The sequence below is a fragment of the Hypanus sabinus genome, chromosome 6, assembly GCF_030144855.1.
Source record: "Hypanus sabinus isolate sHypSab1 chromosome 6, sHypSab1.hap1, whole genome shotgun sequence".
In the NCBI taxonomy this organism is placed as follows: Eukaryota; Metazoa; Chordata; class Chondrichthyes; order Myliobatiformes; family Dasyatidae; genus Hypanus; species Hypanus sabinus.
In genome coordinates this window covers 15,249,834-15,265,984 of record NC_082711.1, presented here as the reverse complement: position 1 = coordinate 15,265,984, position 16,151 = coordinate 15,249,834, and the positions used below count along the sequence as shown (strand labels likewise).

Below are 16,151 nucleotides of genomic sequence, written 5' to 3'. Positions count from 1 at the left end.
ATAAGTTTGTGGCCTAAGGTAGAATGAGATGAGTTATTAACTTCAAACTTTCTGCATAATCACTCAAATAGTTGAACTGCATGTGCCTGAAACGAGAGCTGTATAACTTGTTGCCTTCTATCTTAGGCCACAAACTTATCAATCACCGCTGCTGTGGAGACTTTCTGGATATCCAAGATCTGTATGCTCCACGACCACCGGACTAAGTGTGTAAATGTAGGAGGGGACTATGTTGAAAAACAAATGTGCTAGGTCCAAAGGTATAAGACATCGAGTCTTCCCTGCCATTTTATCATGGCAGATCCATTTCTCTCTCAACCGCAGTCTCCTGCCTTCTCCCCATATCCTTTAATGCCCAATCAAGAATACATCAACCTTTGACTTAAAAATATCCGATGATTTGGCCTCCACAGCAGCCTGTGGCAATTGTGATACTCTGGTTCCATTAACTGCATAAGTCTAGGGAAGACACCCCCGGCCCCTCCAAACATGGAGATTGAGGTACAAGCCCCCAAATCCCCCTGTTTGTGTGGATGCTGTGTGATTCATTACCCTGTTACAAATATCCCACAAAATAACAGATAGCACACCCCATACAATTAAAAGATTTAACTGTATAATTCTTAATTTGATTAAAGGAAAGGAAAGGAAAAGCAAAAACAAGGACAGGGCCCTAATTTAAATGGAACAGTCTAATGTGCACAAGCTGGAGCTCATGGTTTCCCTTTGGCCGATTCTCCTTTGATCTCCCCGGGCTTCATCGAATCACGGTCCCACTCCAGGTTGACTCCTCCAACCTCTTCTCTCTGGTGTCTTCCCTCTTCTCCATTCTCAAAAGTCCCAAGCCCAACCTTAAATGTCCCTCACCAGAGAAAACCTCCCCAATTGGGATGTCCATTCATCCCAATTGGATGGCAGACATTTCTCCTATCTCTTATCTTAAACAGTAACCCAAACAAGCAGCTTACACAGAGAACTGAGAAGCATAACAGGGGAAAAGATATGAACCATGTGAACCAGGGCATTACGCTATGAATTCCACAGATTCACCACTCTGTGGCTAAAGAAATTCCTCTTCATCTTCGAAATGGAAGACCCTCTTTTTTGAGGCTGTGTCCTCTAGTCTTAGACTCCCCCACCATAGAAAACATCCTCTCCATATTCATTCTATCGAGGCCTTTCAACATTTGATAGATTTCAATGAAATTCCCCCTAAATTATCTGAATTCCATTGTCTGCATGCCCAGAACCATCAGTCATTCCCAGAATCATTTTTCTGAACCTTCTTTGAACTCTCTTCAACTTCTGCACATCCTTTCTTAGATAAGAAGCCCAAAACTGCTCACAATACTCAAGTGAGGCCTCACCAGTACCTTATTAAGCCTCAGCATTACATCCTTGCTTTTATATTCTTGGTCTCTTGAAATGAATGGTAACATTACATTTGCCTTCCTGACCCCAGAATCACCTGCAAATTAACTTTTAGGAAATCTTGCACGAGGACTCATAAGTCCCTTTACACTGCAGATTTTTAAATTTTCTCTCCATTAAGTAAATAGTCTATGCTTTTATTTCTTCTACAAAAGTACATGACCAAACACTTCCTGACACTGTACTCCATCTGCCACTTCTTTGCCCATTCTCCTAATTTATCTGGCGGGGAGGTTTGCTAAGGCTACTGGGGAGAGTTCAAACTAGAATTGTTGGCGGGGGGGGGTGGGAACTGAACTGAAGAGACTGGGAAAGAGGAGGTTAGCTCACAATTAGAGGAAGCTTGTAGACAGTGCGAGAGGGAAGATGGGCAGGTGATAGAGAAGGGATGCGCTCAGACCGAAGGCTTGAGATTGTGTCTATTTTAATGCAAGGAGTGTTGTGAACAAAGCAGATGAGCTTAGAGCGTGGATCAGTACTGGGAGATATGATGTTGTGGCCATTACAGAGAATTGAATGGCTCAAGGACAGGAATGGTTACTTCCAGTGCCAGGTTTTAGAGGTTTCAGAAAGGACAGAGAGGGAGGCAAAAGAGGTGGGGGCGTGGCACTGTTGATCAGAGATGGTGTCACAGCTGTAGAAAAGGCAGATGCCATGGAAGGATTGTCTATGGAGTCTCTGTGGGTGGAGGTTAGGAACAGGAAGGGGTCAATAACTTTACTGGGTGTTTTTGTAGGTCGCCTAATAGTAACAGGGATATTGAGGAGCAGATAGGGAAACAGATCCTGGAAAGGTGTATTAATAACAGTTGTTGTGATGGGAGATTTTAATTTACCAAATATCGATTAGCATCTTCTTAGAGCGAGGGGTTTAGATGGGGTTGAGTTTGGTAATTGTGTTCAGGAAGGTTTCTTGACACAGTATGTAGATAAGCCTACAAGAGGGGAGGCTGTACTCAATTTGGTATTGGGAAATGAACCTGGTCGGGTGTCAGATCTCAATGGGAGAGCATTTTGGAGATAGTGATTATAATTCTATCTCCTTTACAATAGCATTGGAGAGAAATAGGAACAGACAAGTTAGAAAAGTGTTTAATTGGAGAAAGGGGAATTATGAGGCTATCAGGCAGGAAATTGGAAACAGATGTTCTCAGGAAAAGTATGGAAGAAATGTGGCAAATATTCAGGGGATATTTGTGTAGAGTTCTGTATAGGTATGTTCCAATGAGACAGGGAAGTTATGGTAGGGTACAGGAACTGTGGTGTACAAAGGCTGTAATAAATCTAGTCAAGAAGAAAATAAAAGCTTACAAAAGGTTCAGAGAACTAGGTAATGTTAGAGATCTAGAAGATTATAAGCCTACTAGGAAGGAGCTAAAGAAGGAAATTAGGAGAGCCAGAAGGGGCCATGAGAAGGCCTTGGCGGGCAAAATTAAGGAAAACCTAAAGGCATTCTACAAGCATGAAGAGCAAGAGGATAAGATGTCAAAGAATAGAACCTATCAAATGTGACAGTGGGAAAGTGTGTATGGAACTGGAGAAGATAGCAGAGGTACTTAATGAATACTCTACTTCAGTATTCACTATGGAAAAGGATCTTAGTGATTGTAGTGATGACTTGCAGCAGATTGAAAAGCTTCAGCATGTAGATATTAAGAAAGGATGTGCTGGAGCTTTTGGAAAGTATGAAGTTGGATAACTCGCTGGGACCGGACGAAGTATACCCCAGGCTACTGTGGGAGGCGAGGGAGGAGATTGCTGAGCCTCTGGTGATGATCTTTGCATCATTAATGGGTGCGGGAGAGGTTCCTGAGGATTGGAGGGTTGTGGATGTTGTTCCTTTATTCAAGAAAGGGAGTAGAGACAGCCCAGCAAATTATAGACCAGTGAGTCTTACCTCAGTGGTTGGTAAATTGATGGAGAAGATCCTGAGGCAGGATTTATGAACATTTGGAGAGGTATAATATGATTAGGAGTAGAGAGCATGGCTTTGTAAAGGGCAGGTCGTGTCTTACGAGCCTGATTGAATTTTTTGAGGATGTGACTAAACACATTGATGAAGGAAGAACAGTAGATGTAGTGTATATGGATTTCAGCAAGGCATTTGATAAGGTACCCCATGCAAGGCTTATTGAGAAAGTAAGGACGCATGGGATCCAAGGGGACATTGCTTTGTGGATCCAGAACTGACTTGCCCACAAAAAGCAGAGTGGTTGTAGAGGGGTCATATTCTGCATGGAGGTCGGTCACCAATAGAGTGCCTCAGGGATCAGTTCTTTTCGTGATTTTTATAAATGAGCTGGATGAGGAAGTGGAGGGGCGGGTTAGTAAGTTTTCTGATGACACAAATGTTGGAGGTGTTGTGGATAGTGTGGAGGGTTGTCAGAGGTTACAGCAGGACATAGATAGGATGCAAAACTGGGCTGAGAAGTGGCAGATGGAGTTCACCACAGGTAAGTGTGAAGTGGTTCATTTTGGTAGGTCAAATATGATGGCAGAATATAGTATTAATGGTAAGACTCGGCAGTGTGGAGGATTAGAGGGATCTTGTGGTCTGAGTCCATAGGATACTCAAAGCAGCTGTGCAGGTTCACTCTGTGGTTAAGAAGGCATATGGTGTATTGGCCTTCATCAATCATGGATTTGAATTTAGGAGCCAAGAGATAATGTTGCAGATATATAGGACCCTGGTCACACCCCACTTGGTGTATTGTGCTCTGTTCTGGTTGCCTCATTACAGGAAGGACGTGGAAGCCATAAAAAGGGTGCAGAGGAAATTTACAAGGATGTTTCCTGGATTGGGGAGCATGGCTTATGAGAATAGGTTGAGTGAACACGGCCTTTTCTCCTTGGAGCGATGGAGGATGAGAGGTGACCTGATAGAAGTGTATAAGGTGATAAGAGGCATTGATCGTGTGGATAGTCGGAGGCTTTTTCCCAGGGCTGAAATGGTTGCCACAAGAGGACACAGCTTTAAGGTGCTGGAGAGTAGGTACAGAGGAGATGTCAGGGGTAAGTTTTTTACTCAGAGTGGTGAGTGCATGGAATGGGCTGTCGGCAACAGTGGTGGAGGCAGATACGATAGGGTCTTTTAAGAGGCTTTTAGATAGATACATGGAGCCTAGTAATTTCTAAAGTAGGAACGTGTTCAGCACAACTTTGTGAGCTGAATGGCCTGTATTGTGCTGTAGGTTTTCTATGTTTTTTTTCTAAGTCCCTATTTAGTCTCTCTATTTCCTTAAAACAACCTTCCCCTCTGCCTATCTTTTTTTGTAACTTATTTTTTATTGAAGTTCATCATCAAACAAACATTTCCATAAGCTATATTTCAGATATTATACATATATATCATATAGTCATAGGTACCACAAGTCTCCACATAATATTTATCTGAGGTATACATTTATAGAAAAGAGAGGAAAGAAAGAACAAGTGAAAGGAGAAAACTATGTACAAGTAGGGAGTGATCTTTTTTTTTACAACATATTGATTGATTTGTGAGGATAAAATCAGGCCTATGAGGTGTTAAGTAGTTAAACCATTTTTCCCAGTATGAATCAAATTGTTCCAGCTTATGATTAACAGATGCTGTTATCTTCACCATTTTGTAAATGTCCATTGTAATTTCCATACACGTATTTAAAGTTGGGCTCTCCTGTGATAACCATTTCCTAGTAAGAGTCTTTTTACCAGCCACCAACAGTATATTCATTAAATATTTATCTCTCTTCAACCATTCTTGAGGTATATACCCAAAATATATGGTCTTACTTTCTAAGGGTACTTCACATTTAAAGATGTCTTGTCGGGCATTGTGTATCCCACTCCAATAGTCTTTGATAATAGGGCATTCCCAGAAAATATGATAATGAGTTGCATTTTGATTTCCACAATTTCTCCAGCATACAGGGAGGTTACTATCATAATGGGATTTTTGAGAGGGTGTAATAAAATATCGTGCACCCCCCCCCCCCCCCCGGGTCGCCTCAGGCTCGCTCAGCTTGTTTCCGTCTGGGGGAGCAGCCTTTGGCCCCGCCAGACTGGGTAATCAGCTGGTGTGGATGCTGTGTGATGTCCCCGCCTCGCCCAAAAACAGACAGGACACCATATGCGATTAAATGATTGCAATTTATAAAGATTACTATAACTAAGTGATTAATAATGATACAGTATATATGAAGGAAAAGAAAATAAAGAAAAGGCGCCAAACTTATCAAAGTCCAAACCACTTCTTGCATTTGGAGCTCAATTACTGAAGTCTTCTGGCCACCATTCGATCCCCTCCGAACTCCTCGACTCGCAGCTTAGGACCATCCAAAGTGGTCAACTAAGCACATCTATCTTCATCTCCTCTCCTCGGAGTACCTCCTGGCCTCGGACCCCCGCTTGGAGTCCGTTCCTCACCCAGTTTACAGCATCGCATCCTCTCTCTCGACCCCCTCGCGCTGATCTCCCCAAAAGCTTACAGACTCAGAAGAAAGAACAACATTAATCCCAATTGGTTTACAAAGGAATACAATTCTCGTTATCAGTAAATTTTAACCCAAACAAGCTTCCAGCACTCTCTCGCAAGAAAGAAGTATTCCTACTTTTAACAAAACAAAGAAGCCATTTTGATTAACATATGCAGTAACAAAGAAAAAGAAGAAACCCCCTTTACAATCGTATCAAGTTTTTTCATGTGAACTCCCTCCATTTTTGTGAACTGGTACACTTCCATTGATACCTCCATATTATTTTCCTTTCTTCCTCAGCTATAATTATCCCTCCTTCTTTCTCCCATATTTGTTTTAATGTATGAAGTCAAATGTGTTTTAAGATTTGACAAAACCTTATACACGCTTGAAATGATTCTACTACTGTTATCTGAATTATATGCTTTTCTAAATAGCTGTATCAAACATGTTCTTGCCTTGGTTACATTTTTAACCATCCTATTAACATATTGTCACATCTATAAATACCGATAAAAGTCTTGTTTTTCTAATGTGTTTCTCTTTAAGCATTTCAAAACTGAATAGTGTTCCTTCTTTCATTATATTGCAAAGAAATGTTACTCCTTTAGCTGTCCAGTCCTTAAATCTAGCATCCAGTTTATTTGGCGTAAAATCTGAGTCACTTGCACACCATTTAAGAATTGCAGTATCTCCCTCTAGTTTATATTCTTTTATAATAGTTTTCCATATTCTAAGAGTCAATTTCACCCATGGGTTATCAATGGTATTTATGTACCTTTGTAAGTTGTTATCAGCTAAAATTGCCTGTATGGGGATGGGAAGTATCCCCTCCATTCCATTGAGTGTCATATGATGGGTTGCACCAACATATCACAGCTCTCAACTGTGCTGCAAAATAATAATCTCTAAGAGAAGGTAGGCCCCATCCCCCCTTTTCCTTGGCTAATTGCATTGTTTTGAGACAAACTCTTGGCCTTTTACCCTGCCAAATATATCTTGATAACATCTTGTTCCATTCATTGAATTGATTTTGATTCATCTCTATTGGTAGGATCTGAAAGAGATATAGTAGTCTGGGCAGTATATTCATTTTAATAGACTCAATCCTTGAACTGAGACTAAAAAAAGGAATTAGGTTCCATCTTATATCTTCCTTAATTTTTATTATATTTAGGCTGATAATTGCATTCTAATAATTTTGCCAAATCTTTTGGCATAATGATGCCCAAATATTTGAAAGACTCTGTGTGCCATGCCCAGGGATATCTACTTTAAATTTCTCTTGGTGGGCTATAGTTAGATGAAAGTAATTGGGTTTTATCTATGTTGATCTTGTATCCTGATAATTGACCATATTGTTCAAAGGATTGCATCAATTTAGGTAAAGAGTATGTTGGTTGCCCTAGATAGATCAAAATGACATCCGCATAACAAGCCAATTTATGCTCTGGCCCTTTAATAGTAATTCCCCTAATATCTTCATTTTGTCTGATGTATTGAGCTAGTGGTTCCAGATATAATGCAAAGAGTAGCGGTGACCATGCACAACCCTGTCTCGTGCCCCGTTCTAGGGTAAGACTATTTGATAAATATCCATTGATTTTAATCCTAGCAGTAGGGTTGCCATATAGTGTCTGTATAGTTTTAATAATTGTGTCGTGGAAACCAAATCTATGTAAAACTCAGTAAAGAAAATCCCAATTAATCGTATCAAATGCCTTTTCAGCATCCACACTTATCACTATTGCTTCGATTTTCTTTATCTTTTTGTATATGATCCATAATGTGAAGTGTCCTTCGTATATTGTCTTGTGTTTGGCATTGTTGTATAAAACCTGTCTGATTGTTATGTATCAGTATGGGTAGAAACTCCTCTAATCGTTTGGCCATGATGGAGGTAAATAATCTATAATCTACATTAAGAATTGGTCTAAATGACCTGCATTCCCTTTTATCCTTGCCTTCTTTCTGTATATCTGAGATTATCGCTTCCTTCCAGCTGGGTGGCATTTGTGCCTTTTTTAGAGCCCAGTTCAGTGTGGGGAGTAAGACAGGAATTAACTCATTTTTAAATTCTTTATACCACTCTGCCGTATACCCATCTAATGCTGGTGACTTGCTTAATTTAAGCCTACTAATTGCAGCTTTTAGTTCAACTTCAGTTATGTCAGCAGTCATTGTTCTATTTTGTTCTTCGCTTAAAGTGGGTAACTCTAGAGAATTCAGGAAGATGTCAATTTGGGTTATGCTTCCCCCTGGAACTTTGGAATATAGACTTTTGTAAAACACTTCAAAAGCTTCTTGAATTTCACTTAGCTTATTATTTATCGTTTTTGTTCTTGGATCCCTAATTCTATGAATTGTATTTTCTGCTATCTTTTTTTTTCAGTTTCCACACCATAGACTTAGATCCACTTTCGTAATGTCTTTGTTTCAGAAACAATAAATTTTTCCTGATTTCTTGTGTAGCCAAACTATTAATTTCATTCCTAATTTTTAAAATTTCCTGTAATGTATCCTGTGCCAAATTCAATTTGTGTTTTTTTTTCTAGTTCTTTCAGCCTATTACACTTGTGTACAAGTGGGTAACAACTAAAAAATCTTGGATCATTCTTTCATGGGATGTGGGCGTCGCCAACTAAACCAGCATTTATTGCCCATCCCTAGTTGCCCTTGAGAAGGTGGTGATGAGCTGCCTTCTTGAACTGCTGCAGTCCCTGAGGTGCAGGTACACCCACAGGGCTGATAGGGAGGGAATTCGATGATAGTGAAGGAATGGTGATATGTTTCCAAGTCAGATTGGAGAGTGACTTGGAGGGAGATTTCCAAGTGGTGTGGTTCCCAGGTATCTGCTGTACTCGTCCCTCTAGATGGCAGTGATCATGGGTCTGGAAGGTGCTGCCTTCGGTGTGTTGTTGCAGTGCATCTTGTAGATAGTACACACAGCTGCAACTGTTTGTCGATGGTGAAGGGATTGGATGCTCCTGGAAGGGGTGGGCTGCCTCGTACTGGATGGTGTCAAGCTTCTTGAGTGTTGATGGAGCTGCACTCATGCAGGCGAGTGGTGAATATTCCATCACACTCCTGACCTGAGCCTTGTAGATGGTGGACAGGCTTTCACGAGTCAAGAGGTAAGTTACAGGCTTCCGGATTCCTAGCCTTTGATCTGCACTGGTAGCCATGATGTTTATATGGCTAGACCAGTTCACTTTCCTGTCATTGGTGTTCCCCCGGGATGTTGATAGTAGGAAATTTAGTGATGGTGATGCCGTTGAATGTTAAGGGACGATGGATAGAGCCTGTCTTGCTGGAGATGGTCATTGTCTGGCACCTGCATAGCTTGAATGTTACTTGCCACTTGTCAGCCCAAGCTTGAATATTGTTCAGGTCATGATGCATTTTGGGTCTGAACTGCTTCACTATCTGAGGAGTCACGAATGGTGCAGAACATTGTGCAGTCATCTGTGAACATCCCCACTTCTGATCTTGTGATGGGAGGGAGATCATTGATGAAGCAGCTGAAGATGGTTGTCCCTAGGACACTTCCCTGAGGAACTCCTGCAGTGATGTCCTGAGGATGAGATGATTGACCTCCAACCACCACAACCATCTTCCTTTGTGTCAGGTATGATTCCAACCAGCAGAGGGTTTCCCCCTAATTCCCACAGACTCCATTTTAGCTGGACCGCCTTCATGCCATTATTAAATGCTGCCTTGATGTTAAGGGCTATCACTCTCACCTCACCTCTGGTATTTAGCTCTTTAGTCCATGTTTGGACCAAGGAGATGATGAGGTCAGGAGCTGAGTGGCCTTGATGGAACCCAAACTGGGTATCCATAACAACACACACAAAATGCTGGTGGAACGTAGCAGGCCAGGCAGCATCTATAGGAAGAAGTATAGTCGACGTTACGGGCCAAGTTAGATGCTGCCTGGCCCACTGCATTCCACCAGCAGTTTGTGTGTGTTGCTTGAATTTCCAGCAGATTTCCTCATATCTGGGTTTTTGCCGAGTAGGTGCTGCATGATAGCACTGTTGATGATCCCTTCCATTGCTTTGCTGATGGGATTTAAAGGGATTTATTCCAGCTCGAGATCTGTGATCCGTGATTTTCAGAGATTTGTACTGACACCTCTGCTGTTTGTGATGTATATAAATGACCTGAATTAAAATGTAGATGGATGAGTTAACAAGTTTGCAGATGATATGAAGATTGGTGGTGTTGTGGATAGTGTAGATGACTGGCAAAGAATACAATGGGATATAGATCAGTTGGAGATGTGGCAGATGGAATTTAACCTGGCTATATGTGAAGTGTTGCACCTTGGTAGGCCAATTGTGAAGCAACAGTACAATGTTAAGGGCAAGACCATAACAGTGTTGATGAGCAGAGGGGCCCAGGTTCGTAGCTCCCTGAAATAGGCTACACAGGTTGAGAGGATGGTTAAGAAGTCATACTGCATGCTTGCCTTTATTAGTCAAGGCATTCAGTTCAACGGTCAGGAAGTTATGTTGCAGCTTTATAAAACTCTAGTTAGGCTACATCTGGAGTATTGCGTACAGTTCTGGTTGCTCCATTATAGGAAGGATGTCAAGGTTTTGGAGAGGGTGCCAAAGAGGTTTAACAGGATGTGACTGGATTAGAGGTCATGTGCTACAAGGAGAGGTTGGACAAACTTGGGTTGTTTTCTCTCTAGTGGTGGAGCTGAAGGGAGAGCTGATAGAGGTTTATAAGATTACGAGAGGCATAGATAGAACAGACAGACAGTATCATTTTCCCAGGTTTGAAGCGTCTATTACCAGAGAGCATGCACTTAAGATGAGAAGGGGTAATTTCAAATGAGACGTGAGTGGCAAATATTTTACACAGGGAATGGTGGGTTCCTGGAATGCGCTGCTAAGGGTGGTGGTAGAGACAAATGCTTGAGAGACTTTTAAGAGATGTTTGGAAAGGCACATGAATGTGAGAGAAATGGAAGGATCCGGACACTGTGTAGGCAGAGAGGATCAGATTAGTTGGCTATTTGATTACTAGTTTAATTGGTTTAGCACAACATTGTGGGCCCAAGAGACCTCCTGTTGTATACTCTTCTAAACGTTCTATGTCTTCCACATCAGAGCTAAAATTTTTGATTCCTTCACTCAACTTGCCACTTACCTATGTGCCCTTTTGAGATCCATGGTATTATTCTGGCAATTAAAGGCACCAAGCATTGTACATGTGGACAAGTGGAATGTTTGTATTTGAGAAGCATGGTTAAATATTTAGTCTAGCTAAATATTTAGGGGTGACACGGTAGCATAGTGGATAGCATAACACTATTACAGTGCCAGCAACTGGGTTCAATTTTGCTGTTGTCTACAAGGAGGTTGTACTTCTCTTTTTGTGACTGCATGGGTTTCCTCCGGGTGTCCAGTTTCCTCCCACAAAAACTTGTGGGTCAGTAAGTTAATTGGTCACAAGGATGTAATGAGGTGGCATGGGCAATTGGGCTGGACCCGTGATGGATCATTAAATAATAAAATAAACATTAAAATATTTTTATCCCATAAAGGCAAATGTATTGAACTACAATGTCTGAGGGATAAGCTATATATAAATTAGCTGCTGTAATACTGGTTATACTTTAAAAAAAATTCTTTGGCTCTAAAGCATTGTGGGACACCATGGGCATCAAGGCATAAGGTTTTTTTTTGCTGTGGGATTATTTCTGTATTGCATGTATAAAATAAGTTATTCTGCCAGTTGAGGCTGCCCTGCTGTATACAGAGATAATGGCTAATCTGTATTTTAAGTCCATCCATATTGTTATAACTCTGTGTTACATTGCAGGGACTGCTGGCATGTCAAGTGACGTAGCTGCAACAAAAATTGTTGAGCTGTCAAAGAGGAACCGTGAGCTGACCGTTGAGAATGAGAGCCAGAAATCAAAGATCAAGCAACTGAACAACAAACTACAAGAGGTGGAAAAGGAGGTGCTGTCGCTGTCCACATTTGGATATCTGGGGTATCATCTGGGAGTTTTCAAATGTTAAAATAACTGTGTTCCATCGTTCACCCTCTGATAGCAACTTACAGGAATGTTATTTTTTCAGCAAAAGCACCTCTGAGAGTTTTGTGTTTAGGTTTTATCTTTGTAACCATGATTCATAAGAAGCTGAGTTTATTGTATGCAAAAGTTCATGTCTGCAAGGTACAGTGTGAAATCTATTTGCAGCAGCATCATAGGCACATAGCACCAGAAATACACAACATTTACGAGAAAACCATAATGTAAACATAAATTATAAAAATATACAAGAAACAATGCAATTAGAACAAAAAGCAACAAAATCTATTGTAATGCAAAATGGTCGAAGCATTGTTCCATTGAGTTAGTTATTAGGGTTGTGCAGTTTGGATCGAGAACAAATAGTTGAAGGGAAGTAGCCATCTTGAACCTGGTGGTGTGGGACTTCGGGTTTCTGTAGGGTCTTTGTTGATTGACAATGCCTTCTTGGGGCAGCACCTCATCTAGGTGCTTCCAATGGTGGGGATGGACGTGGCAGCAATGTATTGTACTACCACTAACCACTATGTTTTTGAGCATTTGGATTCCCATACCTGATCATGATGCCAACTGCCAGGATACTTTCACAGTATATCTGTAGATGTTTGTTCGAGTACTCGATGACATGCTGAACCTGCTTAACCTACTGAGAAAGAAAAGACGCTAGTATGCCCTCTTTGTGATTGCATCTATGTGCTGGGCTCTGGGCAGGCCATTTGTTATGCATGCCTAGGGAGATTTTGATGTTAGGTCAAGACTGCACTGCTGCAGAGCAGTTTAGGTGGTTAACTTTGGCTCTAAGGGAATCTAGAAGTTAGTGGGACAGCCATGTCCAAATGAGGAGAGAGCCATTATTTGATCTCCAGATAATCCTACAGGGCATAATTCCAGTTTAACTATCAGCATTAGCAGTAGTAACCATATCATAGCAAGAGGACTTCGACAAGAAGCCTGTTTTTCATTTAGTCTGACTAATCTAGGATCAGGTAATGGGGGAGACAGTTAGAGCAGTGGTGTGCTCCGTATGCAGTATGTGGGAGGTCAGGGTCAACACAGTTGTTCCTGATGACCACACCTGCAAAAGGTGCATCCAGCTGCAGCTCCTATCAGACCGAGTTAGGGAATTGGAGCAGGAGCTGGATGAACTATGGATCATTCGGGAGGCAGAGTTAAGAGTTACCTCCCGATAAGAGTTATCAGGAGGTAGTCACACCGAAAAGACAGGAGGTAGGCAAATGGGTGACAGTCAAGAGAGGCAGGGGGAGCAGACAGAGAGAGAAGAGCACCCCTGTGGCCATTCCTATCAACAATAAGTATACTGTTTTGGATACTGTTGGTGGGGATGACCTACCAGGAACAAGCTGCAGTGGTCCTGTCTCTGGCCCTGAGGTTGGACCCTTGACTAGGAAGGGGAGGAGGGAAGGGAAGAGAGCGGTATTGATAGGGGATTCTATAGTCAGGGGGGCGGATAGGAGATTTTGTGGGGAAGATCGGGAGTCTCGGATGGTATGTTGCTTCCCTGGTGCCGGGGTCCGAGACATCTCAGATCGGGTGCAGGTTATTTTCGAGAGGGAGGGCAAGAATCCAGATGTTGTGGTCCATGTAGGGACCAATGACGTGGGTAGGATGAGTGAGGGGGTCCTGCGTAGGGAGTTCAGGGAGTTAGGTGCGAAGCTGAAGAGCAGGACCTCCAGGGTAACAATCTCAGGATTGCTACCTATGCCACATGTGAGTGAGGCAAGGAACAGAAGGATTATAAAGATTAATACGTGGCTGAGAGGATTCTGCAGGAGGGAGGGCTTCTGGTTTGTAGATAATTGGGCTTTGTTCCAGGGAAGGTGGGATCTGTTCCGAAGGGACGGTTTACACCTGAACTGGAGCGGTACTAACATTCTTGCAGGGAAATTTGCTAGTGCTTCTTGGGGGGGAGGGGTTTAAACTAAATTTGCAGGGGGCAGGGATCCAGAACGTGAGGGAGGATAGCGAGAGGAAGAATAAAGGACAGGTGGGGACTACACGGTTCCGGAATATTAAGTGTGTAGTAGAGGAAGGTGGGGCGGAACAAGTGATAAGGAGGACTCATGTACAGAGGGATGGTCTGACGGAACATGGAGTTAAATGTGTTGAAAGAATAAGTAAATTTAGGAAGGACAACAAAATTCTAGGGGTGTATAGCCCGATGGGAGTTCGGGGAGCTGGGTTAAGCACAATAGGCAGCAATTCAAACAGAGAGAGGAGAAATGGGTTAAAAATTCTATATCTAAATGCACAAAGTGTCAGAAATAAGGCGGATGAGCTTGAAGCCCAGGTGCGAATGGGTAACTATGATGTTGTTGGGATAACGGAGACATGGCTGCAGGGAGATCAGACCTGGGAAATGAATGTACAAGGGTAAACGTGCTATCGTAGGGACAGAAATGTGGGCGGAGGGGGTGGGGTGGCCCTGGTGGTGAGGAATGAGATTCAGTCCTTTGCAAGGGGGGAGGGGGGACATAGGATCAGCAGAAGTAGAGTCTGTGTGGATAGAACTGAGGAACAGTAAGGGCAAAAGGACCCAAATGGGTGTTGTCTACAGGCCACCAAACAGTAGCATGGATATTGGGTGCAAGTTGAATAGGGAGTTAACATTGGCATGTGGCAAAGGTAATGTCGCAGTAGTTATGGGGGATTTCAACATGCAGGTGAACTGGGAGAATCAGGTTGGTGCTGGACCACAGGATAGGGAGTTTGTAGAGTGCCTACGGGATGCATTCTTGGAATAGCTTGTATGAGAGCCGACCAAGGACAAGACTATTCTGGATTTAGTGTTATGTAATGAACAGGATTTGATAAGCGGTCTCGCAGTAAAGGAGCCATTAGGAGGTAGTGATCACAATATGATAAGCTTTTATCTGCAATTTGAGAAGGATAAGGGCAGCTCGGAGGTGTCAGTGTTGCAGATGAACAGGGGAAACTATGGAGCCATGAGGGAGGAGCTGGCCAAAGTTATCTGGATGGATATCCTAGCAGAAAAGACAGTGGAACAGCAATGGCAGGTATTCTTGGGAATAATGCACAAGGTGCAAAATCAGTTCATCCCCCGGAGAAGGAAGGATTCAAAGGGGGGAAGGGGCCACAGTGGTTGGCAAAGGAAGTCAGAGATTGCATAGCATTAAAAAAAAAGGAAGTATGACAGAGCTAAGGTGAGTGGGAGGACAGATGATTGGGAGGTTTTTAAGGAACAACAGAACTTAACTAAAAAGCAATACGGGGAGAAAAAATGAGGTACGAACGCAAGCTAGCCAGGAATATAAAGGAAGATAGCAAAAGCTTTTTTAGGTATGTAAAGAGAAAGAAGATAGTTTAGAACAATGTTGGGCCCTTGAAGAATGAATTGGGTGAAATTATTATGGGAAACAAAGAAATGGCAGAAGAATTTAATGAGTACTTTAGATCTGTTTTCACTAAGGAAGACACAAGCAATCTCCCAGATGTATGGATGGGCCAAGGACATAGGGTAACAGAGGAAATGAAACAGATTGACATTCGGAAGGAAACGGTGATGAGAAGACTGATGGGACTGAAGGCTAACAAATCCCCAGGTCCAGATGGTCTGCACCCTAGGGTACTAAAGGAGGTGGCCCTGGAAATTGCGGATGCATTGGTAATCATTTTCCAATGTTCCTTAGATTCAGGATCTGTTCCTGAGGATTGGAGAATGGCTAATGTTATCCCACTTTTTAAAAAAGGAGGGAGGGAGAAAACAGAGAACTATCGACCTGTCAGTCTGACATCGGTGGTGGGAAAGATGCTAGAGTCCATTATTAAGGATGAAATAGTGGCATATTTAGACAGCAGTGATAGGATTGGGCCGAGCCAGCATGGATTTACCAAGGCTAAATCATGCTTGACTAATCTGTTGGAGTTTTTCGAGGATGTAACCAGGAAGTTAGACGGGGGAGATCCAGTGGATGTAGTGTACCTCGATTTTCAGAAGGCATTTGATAAGGTCCCACATAGAAGATTGGTGGGTAAAATCACAGCTCAGGGCATCGGGGGGAAGGCATTGACATGGATAGAAAACTGGTTGGCAGATAGAAAGCGAAGGGTACTGGTGAATGGGTGTTTCTCGGAATGGCAGGTGGTGACTAGTGGGGTGCCACAGGGCTCGGTATTGGGACCACAGCTGTTTACCATTTACGTTAACGATTTGGATGAAGGCATAAAAAATAA

The 16,151-nt window shown here is 42.4% G+C and overlaps 1 protein-coding gene across 1 annotated transcript in view; it reads left to right on the top strand.

The window, feature by feature from the left end:
* The window catches only part of ccdc13 (coiled-coil domain containing 13), an 81,263-nt gene that overhangs the window by 12,083 nt on the left and 53,029 nt on the right, over positions 1–16,151 (top strand). The window contains exon 3 of the mRNA XM_059971756.1: positions 11,723–11,865. Coding sequence (XP_059827739.1) covers positions 11,723–11,865 — 143 coding nt within the window. The remainder of the gene's footprint in view (positions 1–11,722; positions 11,866–16,151) is intronic.